The sequence below is a fragment of the Manduca sexta genome, chromosome 24 (assembly GCF_014839805.1).
Source record: "Manduca sexta isolate Smith_Timp_Sample1 chromosome 24, JHU_Msex_v1.0, whole genome shotgun sequence".
NCBI classification, from domain to species: Eukaryota; Metazoa; Arthropoda; class Insecta; order Lepidoptera; family Sphingidae; genus Manduca; species Manduca sexta.
In genome coordinates, this window is record NC_051138.1 from 15,891,257 (window position 1) to 15,917,697 (window position 26,441).

Genomic DNA, 26,441 nt, shown 5'->3' on the forward strand with positions numbered 1-26,441 from the left:
GTATTGTCTTATTATACCAAAAATAAATAGTATAATACTTCTTCAGAAACAAGTTTATAGCCAATTTTTTTTAAGGGGTATGTCATACCCTGCCTCATACTCCTTGTTACATTTTCACACACGCTCGCCGGGTTAATATCTTATTGCAACAGATGGCTACCTCATGCCACTCGGAATAATCATGTCGTCCTACTAAGACTCCTTCACGCTACTTCAGAAGGACCACGTAAGGTATTTCAATACTCGTCAACTATCAACGGTCACATGACTACCGTTTCAATAAGAATATAGGCTCACGCTCATGTATCTCCAGAAGGATAGCTGAATATGTATTTAAATTTAGTAAACTTTATATCCCTCTAAAATGAAGTAGACGCTTTTGGATTAATCACGCCCTAAAAATTAGAACCAGTTTCTCTCGATTTTAACAGTAACTACACTGCTCATAAATCAAGAAGGCAATACTTCACAATCTAAACAGTAATTACTGTATAAAATTGTGTATCAAAACAAACTGCCTAGAAAAATTGCAACATCATATTATTTTATCGAACTAAAAACAAGTAAAGAAATAATTTCAAAGAAATATAACACTCGCGGATTTAGGTATTAAATCACATTGCCGAGTAAACAAGTTGCTGATAGCGTATCTATATGTACATAATATATAATTCTGTGGCGCTCTGCCTAGTCAATCGCTGACCGGGTGCAATACCAAGCGTTTACAGCCAAACAAAATTCCCCAGCTAGTGTTTCTACGCCTACTGTTGCCATCTCTCACTTTCCGAATAAAACCGTATATTTGTCTCGCTTACGAATTAAATAATGTTTGTATATTGAATGCCCTATCTACGCTTATTCATTAAGTGTATTCTCTCAGCAACGTGACGGGGTAGACACGCATGCGCACGAGACGACGTGCAGATACAACAAAGACGTACACGAAGCATAATAATAGTGATTTATATATCGTCATTCAAGATATTGCGTAATTAGCATTGTCGCAAAATGCCATCGATTATGTTGCCAATATTGACAATCGCAAACGCCAGTAGCCGGCGAGCGGAGGCACGCGACGTACACGCGCGCGGTCTCGGCCGCTCACATCCCCGCCTGTCGTGACGCGTGTGAATAGCCCTTTACTCTGCGCGATATTATTCAGTCGTATTTATTTTCGCAACTTGTTTTTGAATATACGTTGCAGTGTGCGACCAACTATGGTATTCGTGTGTCAAATAATAGTAGACAAACCCAATGAGGATGGTGTGCATCATGCAGGCGGGATCGTCTCTGGCGTCGTCAAATATGCGATGGATCAGCCGACAGAGTTTGAAGATATCACGCTGTCCTTTAAAGGCGAATCGTGGTGCTCGTGGGTAACGGATGACGCATGCACTACGTACTTGGGGACAGAAAATCATGTTTTTCAAGCCATGAGCCTGCTCAACCAGAAAGACGACAGCGTGCAAATCCTGCCCGCTGGATCTTACGAGGATAAGTTCCTTTTCACGCTGCCGAAAACCATCCCGCCGTCGTTCAGCGGGCAAAATGGCAACGTCACGTACCGAATAACATTGGAGGTCAGGAGAATAGGCAAGTTTAATGTTTTGAGAAGATTCGTCGAAGCGGAGGTGATAGTGCACAATTACTTGGATCCTCTGATACCAGACATTCCAATAGCGATCCGGGCCACCAAGAGGCTGTCCCAAGCTCTCTCAACCGGCAAACAGAAGATGAGTTTAAAAGCGGAGATTCCAAAACCGTACATAAAGCCGGGGGAAAAGGTGGAATTGAAATTAATGATAACGAACGAATCGATTGTAAGAATCAAGGGCATACGTGCGGAACTAATCAGCACCATAATCTACACATCCAATTGCGGCTCTAAAACAATTGAAACGCATAAAATAAAAGATTGTACGACAGAGACAGCGAAAGTACCGTCTCGACACACGACCAGCGTCAACATTAGCGTTCCGATATTGGAAGAGCACAGAAGCGTGCAGTACAGCAAGGTGATAAGCAGTGAGTACAAGATCCTGGTGACTGTGAGGCTGCCGATGCCCTACTGCAACATCACCACTGTGGTGCCAATCCTCATCGGCGAGAGGGGAGACTGCGCCAGTAAAAGTTGATGAGGATACAGGAATGTTAGGAAATATCAACCGAAAGAGCTATATGGTTCTAATTTAAGAGCAAGTTCAAAGACTGACTGCCGGAGGGCTTTATGAGAAACAGCATTCTATGTCTCAGTATGACAAACACAATGCAACAATTTGCAATTCAAAGTTCTAGATGTGACAGCTGTTTATGGGCAGCCGTGACTAGTCGCGGGGCGCCAGCCATCTGGGGAAAGGCTTGTAAATCTCGTCATTTAACTGTATAAAAACATTTGTACAAAGAAATTTAGCGATTATAAACTTTATTGTATTGTTAAAAGGTTTTTTCTTGTGCTGTAATTAAACTAAGTACGAATTAATTATTAATAAAGAGGAACGATTTCCTAACATTTAGGTATGTATGACATAAGGAAACTCATGATTATGCTTATATCGTTTGCATTCCAAACGTGACACATAAGCATAAAATTGCTAAACCATACGCATGCATTGAAGATAATAAAAACTTTAAAACAAAGAAAAGCAAATTAATAAGTTAATAATTACGTAGTAAAAGGATGCTTTCAAAATCAAGGCTTTTGTGTAAGTAGGGTTGCTTTGAAATGGGTGAGTGGTCCCATGGTACATTTTTCCTGTCTAAACAGTAATACAAAATATGACTAGGTACCTTATGTGTTTTTATAACTAATTATTAACTTGCCAGGGGCAGTGAGGTTGTTGTCACAGTCGGAAAACATACATCACAATAAAATACATACATTTTGAAACAACTAACTAGATAAAAAAATATTATTCAATAAATAATTCTCTATCATTTGTATAACACAAAAAGGCTTCTTAGATAGTTTTTTGTTTTAATTTTATGTATATTGCTGTGCCTGTTACAAAAATAATAGCAAAAACGAGGCGGAGACATATTGCTCGTAAACTTCAAACGTAGCTATATTTAGGCGAGAAATAGTCGTGACACAAATCCTATAGGTATAATAGTCTGTTGCACGCGTAATGCCAAAGAAGGAAGGCAACAATGAAGGCAAATACAAAACCGTTCCCAGTACATTACAGATTATTATCCATTACTAGAAAAACTACAGGACTAGAAAATGTAGGAACATTTGTTGGCCTTGGAAATAGTTATATACAGATGTTTCGTACATTTACTCCATAAATGATGGGCACTAGGCACACAAACAAGTTTGCATTTTCCACATAGAACTCGCTGTGACGTATCGCGACAACCTTTGTGGCGCCAGCGATAAACCGGCTGGAGCGCGGGGCGCGGGTTCAATTGGCGGGGACGTTTGTTTACTTTCTAGTAGCGTTGTTGAATATTGGCATTAGCAATATGTTTTTGCTGTTGGTAGGATATGTTTTATATCAGTCCAGATAGCGACCACCGTACACAAGGTGTTAAAACCCGTCATAGTGGCCCACGTAAGTCGCGTTCCGGGATCAGCCTGTGTATATCCGGGACCAACAGGCCGGCATAATTGTGTCGACTGTCGAAGATCACTCCTCAGTCGACATTCTATCGTACCCCACTCCACTTACCATCAAGTGCAGTTGAGTCACTTTGCCGTGCTCGCATATAAAAAAGAACCGCTGTCTGTAGGTGAAGAGTGATTTACAATGTAAATCTAATTTCCGATGGTACTATTACTGTATGTGGCGGCGGTGACACTTACCATCTGGCGAACAGTATGGCACGTTTTCTAGTTGTATACAAAAAATATGTTAAATCTATCTGACCAGGAAAAAACATAGCGACATGTTATAATAAAATATGGAACTAATTTATTGTATAGACTACGACAAATTTAAAATGGAAAAGCAAAAGTGGCGTCGCCATCTAGCCGGTTTTCTATTTTTCTGGCCAGGTAATAATTCAAAGTATTATTAAAAACCGGACTAGTGCAGATTGTATTTGTACAAGAATTGCGTACATCATAGATATTAAAATATAAAAATTTTCCTTCCTCAGATTTTTGCTTTACATGTGCTAAGACATTGCTTCTTACCAAAATTCATAATTGTAAGTCAACAGGAAGTATCTAGAGGTTTTGATTCCCATGATGAAATAGTATAACACGCGAAAACATACGACATAAAAGTTCATAATATATTTTAATCACGTTGACTTACAAGATACATTTTTTCGCAGCTAAAAAAAATCATACATATACTCGATTATTTTATATATTGTGTTCCAACTTGGTACCAGTACGCGTTCCTGAGCAAAAGATCACGACAGACAGACAGAGAGTGAGAGAGAGAGAGTGAGAGACAGACGAACAACAATGTGAACCTAAGGGTTCCGTTATGATGTAGGAACTCTAAAAATTATCTTTGTTCATTTGCCACGTGAAATTCCCCGGGTATTTCCTTACATATACACCTAATGACCCATTGACTAGTCAAAGCTTCCTCCGTCGCGGCGTTCCCCGCCAACACTGCCTCCATTAATCAGTTATGTGCCTTGTCTCGCTCGCACACAATACGAAATCATATGTTTGTCTTTTTTGTACTACGCAAGGCAAGGTTTTGACAAGCGTTTTGGCTGTGTGTTACTGCGCGATATTTTAAACGTTTGGCATAATGTTTGCTATCTTCTGTGTTAATGCAAGAACTCTTTTAAGCGCTTTGAATTTACACTGTGAAATCAGTATTTGTGTCAACTTTTTTGACTTCGTTTACAGCACCTAAGGCGAGATCCTAACACATAATTCTGAGGTTTACTGCTAAAATTGCAATCTCAATTACTATCATATGCGTAACAAGATACAAATAAATTTGTTATTTAAAAATCCTTTGACGAGCGTGGATGCAACGCGATGAAAAGGCGCGTTGGCGCACGTTTATTTTAATGCTCGCGTGTATGATGCCTTACACATTACTCATAGGTAGAGCCCCGATTACTCGCGAACTACTCTCGTTTTGCCAAACAGATTCAGTTTTGTTTTGCTTCCACGATGGGCGTGTTGTGTCAAATATTGATCGACAGGCCGTTCGACGGCGTGCACAGAGCCGGTGGGCCCGTCACCGGCGTCGTCAAGTACGCCCTGGACCAGCCTAAAGAGTACAAGGACATCATACTCGCGCTCAGAGGTGAATCATGGTGTCACTGGTCCGAGAGCGACACCGACAACGAAACCTACAACTACACGGGAAAAGAATCCCACGTCTGTGAAGAAGTGAGTCTGCTGAACCCCACGCACAGGACGCGAACACTCCCAGCAGGCGCATACGAGCACAGGTTTCTCTTCACGCTGCCAAAGATCATCCCACCGTCCTTCAAGACGCGGACGGGCCACGTGTGTTACAAGATACTGTTGGAGTTCAAGAAAGACGCCGTTTTCAACGCCACTAAGAGTTTTAAAGCGGAAATAACTGTACGCAACCACTTGGACGCTACATTATTAGACACACCAACTGTTTTTGGTGCGGACCACAAATTATTCAAGCCGATGTCTTTCGGGAAACAAGAGGTACATTTGAAAGGCGAGATAGCGACACCTTATATAATACCGGGAGACAGAGCTCACCTCAAATTGATGATAACTAACGATAGCACCGTACACGTGAAATGTTTAAGAGCGGAGCTGGTCAGATGTACTATATATACAGCGGACGGCGGAAGGGACTGCAAACCGAGAGAAGAAGATTAAAAACTGCATGGTGGAGACTGCGGAGGTGCGGCCGCGCAGCAAAGCCGAGATGGCAGTCACCGTGCCAACACTGGAGCTAGAGCGCACCGTGCAACACAGCAAGGTGATATCCAACGAGTATAAGATCCTGGTGACGGCTGTTTTGCCGGTGCCGCATCGCAACGTTACGGTCATGGTGCCGATCTTGCTGGGCGACAGAGCATGTTGACGGCATGAACGTTAGAGCTTTGGAGGCGGATGCCCAACTACCACCGTGCTGGCAAAACATGCACGAGTACAAACATCACGACTCGGAGACAAGAAAAACCTAGAAGTGAACAAATCATGACACATTCCTATACGTATAAATAAGGAAAACCTTTAATAATTAATACTAGCAAAAATCTCTATGGCAATTAAGATTCCACAGGGGAGATTTTTATCGTAAAAACTTTAATAAGTACCTCACTATCGTGTTATGCTAGGGGCATGCTGAGGTTAATATCTAAAACGCCCATTATCCAAATTAATGTGGGACTAACAAACACTGCAGATTCAAATGTCATTGGTAAAGTATCCCGACTAGTCGGTAGACACCTACGCATTGTCTATTATTCAATTAATGCGATCATAAAACACATCAGAAGTTAGTGTGACCCGCTGATTACCCTCAAATCTCTGGGGTTACCTGTATTATGTGCCCAAACCTAACAAAAAAATTAATTTATTTACACACTTTTTATACTACAATGGGGCGGACTTAATGCCTAATACATTCTCTACTAGTCAACCTTTGTACGATGCAGAGACAAAACCATGTATGTAGGTGTAATAAATAATATGATTAAATATGAAAAATAATAATATAACATAAAAATACCGTACACCTATAGTCCAACTGCACGAGTAGCATGAAGTTTGTGTTTTCAGTGGCTAAAGGGACTTGATGAGGAACACATTGCACATTATGTCGCCCAAGGTGAGAAGAGTAGAATAGTAACTAACTTCAGTGGGGTCATAAAGTTTTGTGATAGCTATAAGAAGGTTCCTTGTGCTGGTGAAAAAATAACGAATACATTCTGTTCTCAATTGATAAGCGAATCAATATTAGGCGAATTAGGTCCTCCTGATTCTGGGTATTTTGATATATTACAGGAGAATATGTCGTTAATATTGTGATATTATTACGTTGCCAAATTATAATTCTATTATTTATTTAAATGAATTTTAGTTGTATTCTATGTCTGACTGTTTTTGTTATTTAATATTAATAAAAACGTACTATTAATTTGTACCAATTGATTTAATCATGTGTGTTTGCTGTTAACAGCATGAGTGTACTAGTTACGTCTCTCCCTACACTTAGGCGTAATTCCTACAAATTAATTCGCAATTTTTTCATAACTGAAGCAACAGAATACGTCATGAGATAAGTGATCTAACAGTCCATGACATCCATAGTCCTAGAAGAATTATAAATTGATTGCAGCCTCATTAGTCATAACACAGAAATTGGAATTAAGTAAAGATGGTGGGTCGCCGGTAATCGTATTCACCATATGAATTGAGTCGGCTCTTCTAAACTGCAGGCAAATATCTCCACAGCGTTGTCCAACCATTTTACCTAGTAAAATATATTTCGGATTGAAACAGTAGCATACGATGATTGTTTACAAACTCGCAATATACATGTGTGCCTACGTTGTATTATATCACACTGACTAGTGACTATACAAGGTTACGTTCCCGCCCGTTATTCTTGACACCGGTTAGTACGTATATCTCGCTCGCATACATGCGTAACCATATCCACTGTCTCCCTCGCACCATCCATGATGCTTAAAACATTGTTACGTTTACATAACAAACATTACTCATTGCTCGCTTGACATTCGCAATTTGTTATTCACAATAATAACGCGTATTAAAAGTGTTTCGTGATAATGGGAGTGGCGTGCCAAATATTGATCGATAGACCGAGTGAAGGAGTTCATCGGCCTGGCGGGCCCGTCTCCGGCGTCATCAAGTACGCTATAGACGTGCCTACAAAGTACGAATACGCCACAATCTCGCTCATGGGCCAAGCGTATTGCTCGTGGCACGAAACCGAAGATGACAATTCCAGAACCAGGTACACGGGCACGGACATAGTCATACGTAAAGTGGACAGTTTGCTGCCTAGATACACAGATAACCTACCGATAGGCGCTTACGAGTATAGGTTTGTGTACACCCTTCCGCACGACATACCCTCATCGTTCCAGCACGCGCGGGGTCACATCAACTACGCGATAATCTTGGAATTCAAGAAACAGGCCGTTCTCACACTGACAAAAGTCTTCAAACAGGACATAGTCGTGCGCAGTTACTTAGATCACGTGCGCCCGATTCCCGACACACCGATCACGTTCCAAATGGAGAAGACGTTGTTCAAACCGCTGTCCTCAGGTAATCAGACGATAAACTTAAAAGCCAGAATTGCTAAGCCGTATGTAAAACCGGGGGAGAGGGTGGACATCAAACTAATCATAAACAACGACACAAGCGTGAACATAAAGAGTATAAAGGCAGAACTTGTTAGAAAGACTGTGTTCACAGCCGATTGCTGGAAGTCCAGGGTAGTGGAGGAAACAGTAGAACAGTGTAGCGGGGAGACCGTGGGAATACCGGCGAATAGTGTGGCGAACATGACTATCAGCGTGCCGATTGTGACTTGGGAGTGCACCATCCAGAACAGTAAGGTGATCAACAACGTGTATGAAATCTTGATGACCATCAGACTGCCGATGCCTCACTGCAACGCTAAAGTCTCCGTGCCGATCCTGTTGGGCGAGCGGGAGCGGGACCTGCCCCCCGTAGAGCAAGGCATCGACATTGCTAGGCTTATGGATGAGCACACTCTGCCTCCGCCGTACAGGGAAATCGAGGCATGAATTTGACACCTGATAGCATTGGAAATATTGCATTAATACAATAATTTTACATATTTTTGTACAATGAGATCGTGAATTCGACTCCGTTCGACGGGTACGCGCCTCTGACTGTTTAGTTACTTTCAGTTGAGGGTAAACGTTGTGAGGTAGCAATATCTAAGACCTTACTTTAAAATCTCCAATGATACGTAAAGTCTTCTCACCCGTAAAAAAATTGGTGATGTATGAGAGACTTAATATTGCTTATAAGTACAGGACCTCCCCCAAAAGTGGGGCACTATAATATTATAATACAGGGTTGATACCATTATTCATACTATTGTCAGTTTAATTTTTTTACCGTATTTTAGGAACGTAAGATTAAGTTATCTTTACAAAGATTATAAAATGGATAATATTATATTAGTTTAATAAGTTTACCAATACTACTGTTAAGCGAAGATGGAATCAAGATGCTGGTAATTGAATGCATCATATGTACGCATATAGTTTTATTTATACCGTTCCGATGGCTAAGTTTTTTATCAAAAATATATTATGTCATCCAAAATCTAAAGAAAAGGAATTTTCAAAATCTACGCAATAATTATTAAGTTTTAACGCTTTAAAATTTGGTGGAAGGGGTAGCTATCAAATAACAGTAATAGCAAACAGTGACGTCACCGACTGTTACGGTGCGTACGTGAGAAAGAGATAGCGTGATAAACCCACCACACCTCTTTTAATATAATAATTTTGGTTCACAAAAATATTTCACGTATGAATAACGCCTTTATTTTTCAACAAATTTTGACGCTGATTTCACAGAAGAATTTCTTTATATTATTTTTTTCTGCTACATATAAAATAATTTACAAAATAAAACATAAGGAACTACCCTATTCCCCTTTAAATTTGTATCGTATCTTTAGAAATGTCAATACATCCGCAATACGGTTTACTATTAGAGTGTACATTCATGTACTTGTTCCCGGCAATCAATTATTATTAGGTATTAGGTAAATGATTTGTGAAATATTAATCCTGTCTACTTGGTACTATACAAATGATGGAGTGATTTTAATTTCACTTTAAGATAAACATTTAATTTTGTTCTGATTTACAACTAATTATTTACACTTTACTGCTTGAATCGTTCTTATATCAATGCTTATGTGCTGTAAACGTTTTTTATGAATATAAATAAATCATTACGGTGTATAAATTACCGTCCACTTTTTATAATATAAATAGAACTAAATTAGTTAAGTAAGTAGACATACAAGACTCAAAACAAGCATACATGTGTAAAATTTAGTCAACCTGCAAACGATAATATTATAGAAATACATAAATAAATAAAATACTTACATAATATCTATACTATTATATAAAGCTGAAGAGTTTGTTTGTTTGTTTGTTTGTTTGTTTGAACGCGCTAATCTCAGGAACTACCGGTCCAAACTGAAAAATTCTTTTTGCGTTGGATAGCCCTATGTTCGTGGAGTGCTATAGGCTATATATCATCACGCTATACCCAATAGGAGCGGAGCAGTAATGCCTAATCTCAGGAACTACCGGTCCGAACTGAAAAATTATTTTTGCGTTGGATAGCTCTTTGTTCGTGGAGTGCTATAGGCTATATATCATCACGCTATACTCAATAGGAGCGGAGCAGTAATGCCTAATCTCAGCAACTACCGGTCCGAACTGAAAAATTCTTTTTGCGTTGGATAGCCCTTTGTTCGTGGAGTGCTATAGGCTATATATCATCACGCTATACCCAATAGGAGCGGAGCAGTAATGGCTAATCTCAGGTACTACCGGTCCAAACTGAAAAATTCTTTTTGCGTTGGATAGCCTTTTGTTCGTGGAGTGCTATAGGCTATATATCATCACGCTATACCCAATAGGAGCAGAGCAGTAATGGCTAATCTCAGGAACTACCGGTTCGAACTAAAAAAAACATTTTGTATTGGATAGCCCTTTGTTCGTGAAGTGCTATAGGCTATATATCATCACGCTATGACCGATAGGAGCGGAGCAGTAATGGCTAATCTCAGAAACTTGGAGTTTGAACTGAATAATTATTTTTGTGTTGGATAGCCCTTTGTTCCTGGAATGCTAATGGCTATATATATCATCACGCTATGTCCAATAGGAGCGGAGTAGTAATCGCTAATCTCAGGAACTACCGGTTCGAACTGAAAAAATATTTTTGTGTTGGATAGGCCTTTGTTCCTGGAGTGCTATAGGTTATATATCGTCACGCTATGACCAATAGGAGCGGAGCAGTAATAAAACATGATGCAAAAACGGGGACAATTTATTTAATTTATTAGTTTTGAGAGCTTCTGTTGCGTGCGCTGCGTAAACGGTTAAAGTTATGCAACAATAATGTATGACGGGATTGTTCCTCTTAAAAAGTTCTACAAAAATATATCATAAAACAAAGTCCCCGCTGCATCGGTCTGCCCGAACGTTGAGTTTAACTCAAAAACTACCCAACGTATTAGGATAAAATTTGGTATGGAGACAGTTTGAGACCCTGGGAAGAACATAGGCTCCCGGGAAAATATATAGCGTGACTTTTATAACGGAAAACTTTAGCCCGAAAAACTTTATAACGCGGGCGAAGCCGCGGGCAAAAGCTAGTATAAATATAAATTATAAATTTGCATGCTGTGGTCTCCTATAATTGAAGAGGCACGTCACATTGTTAATTGTACCAATATAACGACATTGTATTTATTATATGCCGTGTATCCTTTGTTGAAGGTCCTTAAATAAATAAATAGGTAATTCCACTTTCCACAAACCGTAACACTATTTTAGATTTGACATCCACATTCAAATATGCCCGATTCGTCTCCCTCCCCACTTTAAAGCCGTCACGGTTTCATTTCTACTGGCACAGCGAAGTAATCACACTGAACCTAACGGCAAGCGAAGTGGGGTACTAGATAGAGTGTCGACTGAGATATGATTATACCTCGCCAGGCGACACATTTATGTCGGTTGTTAGAATATACAAAGGCTGATTCCGGAACATGACACACATGGACCACTATGATTAGTGTTAAACGGTCTTTTTACAGTAAACATTATATTACCAAGAATACAATTTTAGACATTTTTTGACAACGTCCAACCAGAGAGAATAATATAATAGTCTCTTCTGTCAGCCTGCCCGCGCAGCCGAATACTTCCGGAAACGCCCGATATCATTGACTAGGATAGCCGCGCGTAACATTAGGTTTAACACATTGTGTACAGGGGTAGTTATCCTGGCAGATACAGAATACTACTACTAAATATTACAACTAGTACAATTCAAGTGGGGAAGAAGGATGATGGTTCGACTGACCGTATGTAGACGCCGCCGTCTCGTGGCGGTCGCACGAACGAGCCCTCGTCCAGAGGCATCACCGTGAACTCCCAGCACAGCGTGTCGATCGGCCAGCCCTCGCCGCGGGCCGTCGTCTAACAACACCATAATTCAACACCACAGTTGTTAATGGATGCTAATATGATTGTTATTGACAACAATGAAAGGCTATCAACTTCATCAGTGTCCTCGTGGATGATTACAATACAATATATGGGAGTATAACTATGAACCTGCCTAAATACCGTATGTAATATAGTCATGTAATATGCGCTAGCTGTCATTACATCAAGTTAATGTCAATTATTGGAATTTTATATTTTATAATTTTTGTAAAATTTTATCAGTTTATAGCAGAGGTTCAAATTTTTTTTTTCTCATTGACCCCTTTTAAATTTTTTTGGTTTCGATTGACCTATTTTTTTTTTTTAGGTTTCCCAGAGAAAGTTCATTACAACTACCGCCCAGCTGTTGCGGGGCGTTATGTTGGGGTCACCGTGCCTCTTACAACCCCTATCAATATTATCTGCCTACATTGATAGTTGAGTAATAAAATGTTAGGTTGACTACACCTATCAAACTCGTAAAATTTTCGTGGACCCCGCTTACGAATTGTGGACTTCCATTTTTTAGTCACGCCAACGTAGACCCCCTGAAGTTTCCCATGGACCCCTGGGGGTCTACCTGGACCACTTCGGAAATCAACAGTTTAGAGAATCGAATAAAAAAATTGCACATGCCTGCATGACAGCGGTGAGGAAGCCGGTGGGCGCGACGAAGGCGGGCAGCCAGCACAGCGTGGGGGGCGCGCGGGGCGCGTTGGCCCACCCGCCCAGGTGCGCCCCGCGCAGCCACAGCTCGCGGCACCACGACCCCAGCGGCTTCATCGACGGACGCCCTGACACATTCACACATTCACCTCACACTCGCACGTGTATTCACCACTGGTTTAACAAACAATCACAATCGCTTCTTTCCATCCGTTGCGATTATGGACCAATAAAAAGATTATTTAACATTTCTACTTACAAATTACTTATTTTAATTGGTTTATTTATGGGATCAAAAATTAAGAATGCGGTTATTTCGATTGAAAGAAACCATGAGATTCAACCTATAAGTAAAGTAAAAGTGATCACGGAAAAAAATATTTCACATTTTCAGCGCTATATACCAACTCAATTATAGTATCAATCAATAGAGTCGCACGAGTTATACATTACATAATTTAACAACATTAACTACAGCACTTCCGAAAGTCCACACACATGAAGGTATTAACAAGATATCTAGACTAGAACCTTTCTGCCAGAAGGAAGGTACTTTCCCCTCGAATATGCACGTGTACATGTCCTCCAACATCTCGGACATAACCACCAGACCCTCGATGGCACGCCGCATCTCCTGCCATACAAGACAAACAGGGTCACTTTGATATTGCGTTACTAACTAAAACCAGATATTCGTCTTACCCCCGTTAACATTGGCATTCACAGTTATAAGAAGCGGCTACAGTAGCTAGTAGCTAAATACAGAGATCAATGACGAACCAAATAAATCAAATGCGCGAATAATCAATTAAATCGAATTAACGTAAGAATCGATTATCATGTACGCGTTACCTTGAGCCCGGCGGTGATGGCGGTGATGAGCACGTTGTAGTAGCCGATCTCCTGCAGCAGCGACACGCACATCGGCATCACGATCTCGGGGCCCATCATGCGCTCCGTCGTCTCCACGTCGATCTTGTTCGGCAGTTTCGACAGCATCTCTGCCGCCAGCTCGTCCACCTTAAAGCATAAATGGTTGGAACTGATGCCTCTGTGTTATATGACAATAAAGTCACTAAATCGGAGTTAAGTAAATGAAGTTTTACGTTGCGGTAGTCAGTTTTATCCAAAGACCGTTCTGAAAAATTCCAAACATATCTTAAGATAAATAAGGGAAGTCAGCTCATCTGGTATGGAAAAATATTTAATAATAACAATGAATTTATTTCCTCTTTTCTACTGCTATTATAGGATGACCTAGTACAGTAAAGTAACACACTTCAAATAAGTAGTATTATCTAAAGCAGAGGTACCCGAACTTTTTTTACTCATAGTCCTATTAAAAATTTTGCTGATTTCGGTACATTTTTTTGTATTTTCTCAGAGAAAGTGAGACCGCCCTCTTACGACCCCTATCAATAATATCCACCTACATTGGTAGTTGAAATCAAGCCAACATTTTAATAATTTATTATGAAACCAGATAAATTTTCGTGGACTCTCGCTTACGACTTGTGGACCCCCATTTCTTGGTCATGACAACGTAGATCCCCGTTAAGTCTCTCGTGGACACCTTGGGGTCCTCCTGGACCACTTCGGGAATCAATGATTTAGAAGAATCATTACGTTTCAAGTACATTAGTATTCTAGATTAAACATTTATAAACTAGCCTTCTGATCTTCTCCGCCACCTCCGCCGCCGCCGCCGGTCGACGCGAGCGCAAACAGTGTGGACGTCATTATGATTGCATCCTGACAACATTATTATTCGATGTTTTTACTGTACAATGTTGATTTAAATTATAACTGTAACATTAACCGCAAATTAATTTGAATAAATATGAAATTTGTATGAGGTCACGAAGAAGCGAGAACATCAATACGTGCTAAAAGTGCGTAGGTACACACTTGTTAAACAAGTACGCAGTATTGTAAGCTAGTTTTATATTGCCAATGCCTCTGTGGCGTAGTTGTAATGCGGTATGAGTACGACTACCGCACTGAGATCGTCGGTTTGAATTCCGGATCGGGCCAAAAATTATAATTGTGACTGGGTTTTTCCATATTAGAAATTAGGAAATTCATGTCGGATTGCTGTCTCCAAATATAGAAGTGAAGAAACAGAGAGCGCACTTTTGTTTTGCGCATACGGAGGGATTCATTCATACATATTTTTTTTATACTTGGTTGACAAAATGAGCTAACTGCTCCCGATAGTAAATGGAGTTGGATCCCGAGAGTGTCGATTGCGATTGTGGTGGTGTGGTGGTGGTGGTGGTGTTGTACCTGCGCCAGCGTGGCGACGTCGGCGGAGGCGTGCTGCCCCACGGACTCGGCGCGCTCGGCCGCCGGCAGCACGTCCAGGAAGTCGCGGTACGACTCCAGGCTGCCGTCCCGCGGGATGTGGTACGCCGGCAGCGACGACAGCCTGCCATCACGAATGTACACTTGACCACTCAAGCTATAATATAGTTTAAAACTAACTGTTTTTGTTATTGATCATTTTTATTGTTTTCTTTTATTCAAGTGTCTTGATGTATTTCCACTGTAAGCCTTTCTTATACCGAACTAGTTGACCCGACAGACGTTGTCCAGTCTTAACTATGAATTTGCAGCGCGCATTCTGTCAATCGCTGAAATTAACTTTTCTTAAATTTTCTAACGTTCCGCTCAACTTCCTTAATTATTTTTTTCATATGAGCCTTCTCTTGATAATAACAAAAACAACAAAAAAAATAGTGAAATCGGTCCAGCCGTTCACGCGTGATGGCGTGACCAAGGGAAATAAGGACTCATTTTTATATATATAGATTGATAAATAAGAGACTGTTTATCGTTTCTGGGGACAAGATGTGAAAAAAAAAGCATTTGTAAGTCTCTCAAAAAAGGTTTTTATAGCTACGACGGTTAACGACATTGCCCATCACACTAGCTTACTGCCCCCATCACACCAACCCACCCTGAAAGACTGTAGATAACATTCTCATGTTTGTTGAAAATACTATTTTTAATTACGTCCTTATAAAAAATTTGTTAGCCTTATAGCATTATAATAAACGTTTATTGTTGTCTAGTCTTTCTTTTTCAGTATTATTTCACACTGTCACTTTGTTACCCTAATTGTTTATATTATATTCTTGATATTTAATATAGTTAAGCCGAAATTTAGATTAAATGCATGTTGTGTTCACTTCAAGAAGGTTGTTCACTTTTGTCAATGAACGTAATGTAATATTTTTTGTCTTGAACCCCGTAACCGTGTACAACAGGTTTTATGAACCAAATAAAAAGAAGGAAATAAAATGACTATCCGGTCCCTCGACGACATATTTTTTTACTAACTACATAACAGCATCTTCACGCTCAAAGTATGAAACAGCGCGGAATACGTAAAACGGTAAACTGTTTCACAAATATCCACAAAGGTAGGAGTTGACGCTAATAAACGCTCCGTTCCCGAGTCATTCTGTTGACTCGTCACGACGTCAGTCGAACCCACATGAAGTATAGACATTGCGCTCGTCAATATTTGCACGTTCCTTGCGGCCTTCCCACAGGGTCACGTAATCATGACCGGCCGCGTACTACATAGGAATGCCTTCTTTGTTGTCCCTTCAATTATATGATTTTTTTACATTGTGTATAATCTATACGCATTATAAAACAAAATCCCCCTTTCTGTCTGTCTGTATGTTATCGATTTTCTCAAAATGTACTGAACGTATTTTTAAGAAATTTGATATGGAGGTAGTTTAAGACCCTGGGAAGGTTATAAGCTTTCTATCCTGGGAAAATATATAGCAGGACATTTATCCCGGAAAATTCCTTCACGCGGGCGTAATCGCGAGCAAAAGCTAGCTGTATATATTAGATGAGTAATTTGAACGTACCAGGTGTAGTTAACCGGCTGTACTCCAAGCAAAACATGAAACACACTCTCACCTTTTATCCCCAAGGAGTAAACAGAGGCGCAACTGGCGCACCAATTTCTGCCGTGTGTATTCCGTCCCATGATGTGATAGAGGACGCACCTATCGCCATATCAGGCACATAATATGATCCACCACCAGTAACAATACTGGTACCTATAGAAGGGTGTGTCGAGCGCCTCCTCGCAGAAGAACTGGTTGATGTACGCGATGAGCACGCGCTTGTCCCAGTCGTCGGTGATGTGGCCGCCGTAGTTGATGATCGCGAACAGGTAGCGCAGCGCGTCCCACGGGACCTCCTCGTACTCTTCCAGATAGTTCGCTAGGAGGTTGTCTGATACCTGAGGCGAAAAGAAATTGACATTTATGCTTACGTACACATAGTTATTGCATTAGTCAGAAACACATCTAGACATAACTTCGTTGAGTATACACTCCATGCTGTTAGAGCGGGTCTATACTTTTTATAGATATTGATACTACTGCACTCTTTAATTTAAGTATCAATATCTTTTACTGTCAATAAAAATGGACAACAGCTAAGTATATCGGAAAGGTTTCACGATTCGCTTTCAGTTATTAATGAGATAAATCCACTACAACTGACCGACACAATTCTGGAAACTATCGGATAATTTAAAGAACAATATTCTATGCAAAGGTAAAAGGAAATACAGGAAATAAAGAAAGACTAACATCAAAATCAGCATCGTTGAAGCTATACACGGCGTTGTAGCCGAGCTGTCGGAAGCGCTTCCTGGCGATGAGCGTGCAGTGGAAGAACGACACGCAGAACAGCAGCCGGCGATACTTGGGCGTCGCCTCGTCGAACTTGTCCTCGTTTATATTCGCGAATATGCGCACCATATTACCTTTCAGACCCTGGGTAAAGGTAACAATTCAGCTTTAGGACTATTGCTGGAGGGGTTCTTACTGGATCAAGAGCCCGATGATTTACTGGCTAACAAAATTAAATTTATCTAAACAATTCAAGCATGTAGTATAAGATGCGGGCTACTCCATTGCAACAACAGCTATATAGTAATTAATATACATATACTAAAAGCGATTAAAACTAAATTAACCTCATTTTTTCAGCTACTGGCAAACTGTCAGGGTCTTCAGTCACGGAAATAGACATATAAAGGAACCATCAAAACCACTCTTAGTTTTCATGATACGCGCGAGACAATCGCTATACAAACCTGCGGCGGTTCCGTGGTCATCTTGATACTCCTCTGCAGTATGTTGAGAGGAAATTTATCATCCGGCATGGAGGTAAGCCAGAGCCGGAACCGCGGATGGATCTTAGGATTATCCAGTCCTCGCAGCGACCCGAGCCACTCACACGCCAGGTGGCAGTTGGCCAGGAACACCCAACCACCTTCCTTCATACCGTGGGCTAGCATCCTGGACAAAAATTTCCAACAATTGGACAACGCAACTATTCAAGGTCAAACCCTAGCATTCCACATCTTCCCTTCTCTTATGTCATACATTATTTCAAAGATGAAATTGAAAATTATACCGAAGTGTCTATTAGGCCCAAATTTGTAAAAGCTACTGTTCCAAATAAGACAATTTACCTAGCCGCCGTAGGCGCTTGTCCTTGCCCAAGACTGAGCGACTGGAACTTGTCAAACATCTTCACATCGACGGCCAGCTGAATGAGAGACGCAGTAGGGTCGACCCCAGGCGATAGCACGAAAAGAAGAGACGTCTTCCAAGAGGACTCTTCCCAGGCAGCCTACAAAAATAAGGACCGACATACTCTCATCTCACTAAGTACCCCAAAGCATACGAACGGGCTAGGTTTAGGATGCGTCCAAATTCAACGCATGCGCTGCGAATACCGGTGTTTGCGCGCCACTTCCACGGACACTGCATTCGCGGCGTATTGGTCTGGTTTAGATTTACACAGATAGTGCAGATATTTGGAATAGTCTATTCTATATACTATCATATCATAGAGGTGAATGACTATGAAATAGTTACTATGGTGGTGGATTTGATCCTCAGCAAACCACGTGGTATACCTTGATGTCCAACACGGGCGGCTCCACGTACCGCGGGCCGAGGACGTTGATGATGAAGGTGGTGATGCAGGCAGACACGCGGTCCACGCGCAGCGACCGAACGAACAGGATGCGTTGGAAGTCGTTGCAGATGTCGTTCCAATCACCTGGTATGCACATTACCAACGTTTCATGATTATGACAAGTGATGCCAAACTGCGGGTCATTCAACAAATGGGTGCTGTCCCAAACATTCACCATCAATGTAATCGTTAACATGGACCTTTTAGCCCGAAATGTCTCTTTGCGTTCCTGAAACATCCATTAAACAATCAGCGTTCTTCTAGAAGTTAACACTGATAAATTAACAGCTTGATCACCAACTGTCATGTGACACCATAAATACACCAGTCCTATTTATATTACGGAAATATAAGAGGCAGCAAGAATGTAAGCGTACGTACCAATGAGCGGCTGCAGCTCAGGCTCGGGGTTGAGGTACCACTCGCGCCACTCCTTGCTGAACACCTCGAACGCGTCGATGACGCCGTGGAAGCCGGGCAGCTTGTCCAGCTCCGTCACGTTGTCCCAACACTCGTCCGGCATCCAGTCTGGAGGCAAAACGATTATAGCCTGGATGTGTCATTACAAATACAATACACTTAAAGAATAAAGATATTCATATTTTTTTTCATTCTGTTTTTTATATCATCGTGGTGCTGTAGAATACCAAATTTCCTCTACATCTAACCCAAATTCACAAAAGTAATAAATACTCACAGAAAAGTATGAAGCAACCTTCCCTCGCTCTACTATATTCTTCATTCCCCTATTTTTTTCAATATATCGTCAGTTCTTTTATCCATTAACCATAAGCCCCTTTTCTCAATCTACAATCTATGTTATGAAATACAGTTTTGCTTACTAGTGGGGTTGTCCGGCTGTTCAGACCTGTCGAGCACGACGCCTCCCTTGAGCAGGAACAGGTACTCGTTGATGTTCATCTTGCCCATCTGGAACAGGATGCGCGACACCATGTGGAACGACAGCAACAACTTGTGTCGCTCGAACAGGGCTCGGCACGTGTTCCTGGGAGGTCATGTTATTTTGGTATTCAAATATGGTTATGAAAACATGGGAAAACCTAGTCATTACTACTATAATATACGCATTAAAAGGAGATCTAAATTATCTCATTTTTTCTGCTATCCACAACGGCATATAATTTAATACATTGACGATTTTATACAGTAATTTAGTAACTGTTTTTGAATCAAATGCATAGCTACCAACATTAAATAATAAATTTACTGTAAATTGACAAATAGAGCTGAGCTGTTTTAAATAGACTGATCAGAAGATCAGGTACTAACACGACGCACTGGAATATAGTAATGCAATTAACACAGTCCAATGATGTATTAATTATTGAGCAAAACTCACTTGTACACCGCATAAGTGTGGAATTCGTTGAGGTTGTTGATGCGGTCCTCCAGCTCACCCCCCTTGGGGCTGCGGTCAATGGAGTACGTGAACAGGTCGATGTACGCGTCCAGGGAGAACTGGTACATCGGGTCGATGCGCGACAGGTCGTTCAGTGCGAAAAACAAGACCGATGCACGCACTGCTACTGGTACGTAGCCCTGGGGATAAGGAAACTTTATATAACACAGCAATAACATTGAATGAAATAAACATACACATTGCAGCAGAAAAATGTCATATGCACTGTGCTTAGTAATACAGAGGTTAACATTCTAAAGTCTAGTAACACTACACATAGTGCTGATAACCTGTCTAGCAGTGTCGATCTCCCGCTCGGTCTCCTGCGAGGTGATGAGAGCATCCTTGACCTCCAGCGAGGTCCGCTGAGAGGTCTGCAGGGTCACGAACAACTCCTCGTTTTCTAACAAAGGTACCTGCGACTCGTACATTATGCGCAGCAAGTCGTTCTCGAGGTCCATCTGGCAACAAAATGTAAGTATAATGATATAGTCACTTTTATAGTTTCCTTTAACCTTCTAGAGAAGGTCTCAACTCCATAAAATACCGAATGCCCTACCTCTATCATGTATTTAAAAGTTGTCAAAGCACCACAATTTCCCTGCTAGGGCTTCAAATTCGACTACAACATGAATCAGATCCTCCCATTATTTAAAATAATTCATTAAGCCACCACAACATCCAATATTATGGATATTTGATCGAATAGTATTGATATTTCAACCCGAACATAACTCGCATCAGACCCTCGTATCCACCATCAGCTGTAAGACTAGAGTACCCACCAGCGTTTTCTTGTTATTTGCGATGGTCATGACGAGGTTGTCCTTCATCTGCTCGAGCTGGGGCCGTTCCTTGCGGACCACGATGCCGAGCAGCTGTGACGTCAGGCCCTGCTCCTTCACCGCGAAGTTCACCATCGTCGTCTTGGTTAACGTCTCCGGAGTGTATACAGGATTACCTGGGAATCACTTCAGGTTTTATGGTGTCTTAGAGGCCAGATAAATAGATGGTCCCACTAGCCATTCATGGGTTTTAAAAACGCCAAAGATACCATAAAGCCGTTACGTTATGGCTCTTTAAGTGACTTGTCCAAATACAAGAGCACTATTTCTTAAGTTGGCTTACTAGCAGTGAAGGATATAATTTTTTAATAAATTTACAATGACGGTGATTCTAATAATGGTTTATATCTACTTCCCTCTTAAGAAAAAAGACAATTATATTGATTACTCCCATGAACTACCACAATAGCTCACCTAGTTTAGTAGTCAAATACATTTTAAAGTCTTCATTGTACGGGACCATCTTCTCGTTGAACTTGATAACCATCGAATTGCCTATCTTCACAATAGCCTTGTCCGGGATAGGCGCTATGGACGGATCCAGGACCTCGCCCACGTTCTGGACGATGATCGGCTTCCCTTCAGTCAAGCATGTCTCCATGACTTTTAGGTAGTTAGGTTGGCCGAAGTCAACAAGCTGATGATGGAAATTAATTCTTTATTTTTATGATCTTATACTTTTTAATAAGTAAGCAATTAAAAAACAAATGTTTATTTCTTCCATAGGGTTAAAATTCACAGGTCATCTATTTAAGTATCAGTACCAGCGCCTATGAATAAATGAATATCCACATTAGGACTAGGAAAGTGATATTTATTTGAAACACAAGACTATAAACAGCTGTAAAAACCACAATCAAGTCAACTAGCACTGAATACCTGTATGTCGTTTTGCTCCTCTAGCCTGGAGATCCAGATGAGCGCCTGACCCTGAGGGTCCACGGCCAGCGGCCAGCGAGTGGCTCGCACCACGATAATGCCGTTCTCCGCACTGAAGTTATCATCTGAACAACGTTTATTACGTGTTACTAAGCCTTAACCGTCCCTCTGCTTACATAAACTTTACTTTTATATACAGAATATAGAATTGCAACAGGCTGTGGTTTAAAACTATCACTGATACAGCAGATGTTTAAAACAAAAGGAGCACAGGCTCTTCTGTGCACCAGTCTACGTAGCAAAGATTTCGTTTATGCATTGGAAGAATATACAGATCAGTAGCACAGTACTGCATTATGTACAGATATAAGGTAACTTGGAGACTTAAAAAATCAAGATGGTGAATCTCACCAGGTAACCCCATATAGTTCCAATCCCTGAGGGTAGCGTCGTCCAGCAAGAAATTCTTCATGCTTAGGTCCATGGTCACAGGCACGGCTTCGTTGTACACCTACAGAAATGCATTAGAATAAATCAAAGGATAACAAGGAGATTTCAGGAGTTACTTATTTTTTTCAGGTTGCTAAGGGCATTTGACTGGTGGGATATAATCTAAAATGGAGAAACAAGAGCAATTTAGGAGAAGGGGTAAAAGAGTTACTTAGTTCTGTATACAGTGACAAAGACACTAGTAATAGGGTACTGCCAGAGTACCTGCCGTTCAGCACTGAAACTGCAACGGTTCTAAGTAAGGTAGGATACAACAAGGTCGGTATAGGACGTTAACTCCTCGCCTATCTTAGACAATAAAAATAAACAATAATAGGAGATACGACAAAACCTGGTGAGGCCCCATTACATGGATAGCAACCAAGGAGTTTATGTAATTCACCTTGCTTTACTGCTAACGATATCGGCAGAGCCGTGCACCTCATTAAACCAATCGTCCATCAATGCCTCCCGGTACTCGGAAACGAAGGGCCCGAGGTACGCGACGAAGCCGGTCGCGATGAGGCAGTCGCCGGGCAAGTTGTCGAACTCCTTGTCCAGTCGCTCCACCGTCTGCTCCCATCGTTCCCTCTCACCTGGCGATTACATTTATTGGATCTGTTTCCCAGACTTCAAATTAATCCGACAAACATCCATACTGAGACATAGGCTCTGGCAAGTCAGTGGAAATTAGAGTATGATGCCTTTCTTAAATACAGACAGAGATGAGTATACTCTGTTGACGGGGATGATTATCTCTCTCAGTTCAATATAATCATGCTGGTCTATATAAAGTCTTTACCCGACAGTCCCGAGATGAGCGCCTCCGCCCGCTCCAGCTTGAGCTGCAGCAGCTTGGACTTGCGCTCGAGCTCGTCCTTCTGCGCGACCTTCTCGTCGTACTCGCGCTGCAGACGAGCTATCATCTCGCTCAACTCCCTCAGCTTGGCGCGTGCCTCCGCCAAGATCTGCTGCTTCATGCGGAGCGATTCCAGGGCTTCTTCTAGACGTTCTTTTTTGGGCTTTACTATTCTATAGAGAAAATGTTTTACTAGTGAACTACAGACAAGGATAAAACGTAATCGACCGCAAACTAGTTAGCTTTGAACCACAAATTGCCTGAAGCAAGATCAGTCAGCCACAACCTAAGCATTGGACCACACCTTTCACCACAAACCGTAAACTCAACCCCACGGTACTTCACTCTAAGCCAGCCTCCCAGTCCCAACACTCACTTGTAGACCTTGCCGTACTTCTCGATGGCGCGGACCCACAAACACAGCGACTTGGCGGCGAGTGAGACGGTGCCCACGATCTCCGGGTCGAAGTCCGGCTTGGCGGTGTACGTGCCGATCTTCTTTAGCGTCTTGTCCGAAATGTTGTCCTTGTCGAACTCACGGAGCCGGTCCAGGAAGTACTGGTCGCCGAGCTGACGCTTCGCCTCCGCCCATGTCGGCTCTTTCTGTCATAGTAGTGAGTCGATTACGTGAAGAGAAGCAAAGTGAAGGATAATTGCTGAAGTTATAATTTTACTATGTATTCAAACTAAAATAAAAGGGAATTATTAGGGCTGTCATAATAAATACCCCAATAAAAGATAAAATTACCAATTAAAAACTATTCTGATTATCGGCAGAAATATTAAGACCCTCGCATCCATGACGAGTAAAGAATGTTGAAAAGCGTTTTGTTACTTGCCTGTAATAAGATAAGTACTGCTTCCAGCACCATCTCGACCTTCTGCGGTGGCTTCGCGTAGGACTTCACTTCAGTGATGTCCTTCTTGTTCAGAGCGTCTAATGCCTGTTACCCAATAATCTAATGACAGTTTAGTTCTCTTTATGTGGATCTCTAGATTCGCATGCCCCTGGCTTTGTTAAAATTCATATAAAGATATCATCAGGTTAACCAATAACAGTCGTTTTCAATATACTATCCCAATAATAATAATAATAATATCAGCCCTGTATTATATACTTGCCCTGCTGAGCACGGGCCTCCTCTACTACTGAGAGGGATTAGGCCTTAGTCCACCGCGCTGGCCTAGTGCGGATTGGTAGACTTCACACACCTTCGAAATTCCTATAGAGAACTTCTCAGGTGTGCAGGTTTCCTCACGATGTTTTCCTTCACCGTTAAAGCGAACGATAAATTCACAAAGAATACACACATGATTTTTTAGAAAAGTCAGAGGTGTGTGCCCTTGGGATTTGAACCTGCGGACATTCGTCTCGGCAGTCCGTTCCACACCCAACTAGGCTATCGCCGCTTTAATTTAATTTAAATAATAATAATTTAAATACTATCCCAATGTCGCCCTTTAATTTGATTCTAAGAATTAACCAATGAAAATAATTCATACATAAGCATGTTGGAAAAATCTTTGTTCTGATTGGTCCATTTTGAGATAGATAGCAAAAGCGATCGGGATTGTTTATGGCAAATGGCGGCAATTCGTTTTCCTGTAGCAATAAACAACTCTTTGGTACCTTGACGGCCTCGTCGAGGGCGGGCATGGCGCTGGCGAGGTCGCGCAGCGGCGTCGGCGAGCTTCTTGCACTGCACCTCCTCCTCCTGCGTCTTCTTGCTGCGCGCCGCCGCTGCGCTGCTGCTCGTCCGCGTTGCGCTGCTGCACGTTGATCACGCCCATGTACTCGATGCACTGCTCCGTGTACTCCGCCACTTGTACCTACGCAATTGACTAATGAACTCAATCTATCTATATCTATACTGATAGACAAAATTGAAGAGTTTATTTGTTTTGTTTGAACACACTATATTTAAGAAAGTACTAGTTCGAATTGAGAAATTCATTTAGTGTTGAATAGACCATTTATCGAGGAAGACTATATTTATATGGAGACAGTTTGAGACCCTGGAAAGGCTATAGGCTACTTCTTATCCTGGGAAAATATATAGACAGAATATTATCCCAGAAAATTCTTCAAAGCGGCAGAGCCATGAACAAAAGCTAATTTGAAATTAGCTAGTCATCCACTATTATATGTTTTGTTTACAACGTCAAGACCTTCATTGTTATAATCAATGGTAACACCAACCAGAGCTTTAAATTACAAAGCACTGCACTGTCTCATAATGAGTTGCAATTACAATAGATATAACTTCCTCTAAACAGAAACACCATAGCATTTGCACAATCCAGCGGCAGCGAATACAACTATTATGAATGCCTGACCAGGATATCAACATCTGACTGAAAGTTCAAAATGACTCCCGAATTTAAAACAAACTATTATCAATTAGAAGCATCACCTGCGCCACCGCGAGCTCCTCAGACATCTGCCCCACCAGTTTGGTGGTCTCCTCCACCTTCCCCAGGCCGTTCCTCAACTTATTCGCTTGCGCCACCTCGTGCCGTTTCATTTTCAACATTCTGTCATAAATTTCATGTCCAACATAAATAATAATATTATACCGATAGTCATGCATCTGGTCAAAAAGATCATGATTTGTGGGAAGATATTCTCTCACAGTCCGGTAAGAGCATGTGGTCACAATGTGAGATAGTCTTTCACCCATCACATCCTCAATTTCCCAAAACGCATACAAGTTACGGAACACTAAACCAAACCAACTTTACTGTGAATAACAAAAAATGAAATCGTCTTCAAAAACCACTCAAACCCAAAAAATAATTTCACATAACCATCATCTTTTATCGAGCGACTCAGTATTAATTCAGTTCAATATAGGTTCCTAAACTCAATCGAGTTATTTAGTACTATCATGCCATTAACTCACTATCGCATTTGAGTCGGAACTTGATTAGGCGGTGACGTATATTGGTCGTGTTTGACGACATCATGGTACGAAATAGCGAACCAGTTCAGTTTAGGTCTCGTGGGTCCTCTCTTGGCTTGCCGGCAAGCCCGACAATACATGACATTACGTGTGTCACGGAAAAACAACCTTATTATGTAGTATAT

General features: G+C 41.3%; 2 protein-coding genes across 2 annotated transcripts in view; one reads left to right on the forward strand and one right to left on the reverse strand.

Annotated features, from left to right (window-relative positions):
- Window positions 1-25,887, reverse strand: part of LOC119190460 (dynein heavy chain 2, axonemal-like) — a 34,994-nt gene extending 9,107 nt beyond the window's left edge. Inside the window, 27 exon segments of the mRNA XM_037442428.1 lie at window positions 12,044-12,159; window positions 12,805-12,962; window positions 13,366-13,468; window positions 13,687-13,854; window positions 14,506-14,586; window positions 15,121-15,262; window positions 16,920-17,104; window positions 17,460-17,645; window positions 17,969-18,173; window positions 18,350-18,510; window positions 18,800-18,945; window positions 19,243-19,389; window positions 19,704-19,867; window positions 20,222-20,421; window positions 20,572-20,742; window positions 21,067-21,242; window positions 21,541-21,763; window positions 22,006-22,130; window positions 22,417-22,516; window positions 22,936-23,090; window positions 23,297-23,526; window positions 23,730-23,956; window positions 24,193-24,297; window positions 24,984-25,029; window positions 25,031-25,093; window positions 25,095-25,183; window positions 25,768-25,887. Of these exon segments, the coding sequence (XP_037298325.1) occupies window positions 12,044-12,159; window positions 12,805-12,962; window positions 13,366-13,468; window positions 13,687-13,854; window positions 14,506-14,586; window positions 15,121-15,262; window positions 16,920-17,104; window positions 17,460-17,645; window positions 17,969-18,173; window positions 18,350-18,510; window positions 18,800-18,945; window positions 19,243-19,389; window positions 19,704-19,867; window positions 20,222-20,421; window positions 20,572-20,742; window positions 21,067-21,242; window positions 21,541-21,763; window positions 22,006-22,130; window positions 22,417-22,516; window positions 22,936-23,090; window positions 23,297-23,526; window positions 23,730-23,956; window positions 24,193-24,297; window positions 24,984-25,029; window positions 25,031-25,093; window positions 25,095-25,183; window positions 25,768-25,887 (3,992 nt within the window).
- Window positions 7,629-9,905, forward strand: LOC119190410 (arrestin domain-containing protein 5-like). The gene has a single exon (XM_037442245.1). The coding sequence runs from the start codon at window positions 7,708-7,710 to the stop codon at window positions 8,695-8,697; it is 990 nt and encodes a 329-aa protein (XP_037298142.1). The 5' UTR covers window positions 7,629-7,707; the 3' UTR covers window positions 8,698-9,905.
- Window positions 25,888-26,441: the final 554 nt, after the last annotated feature.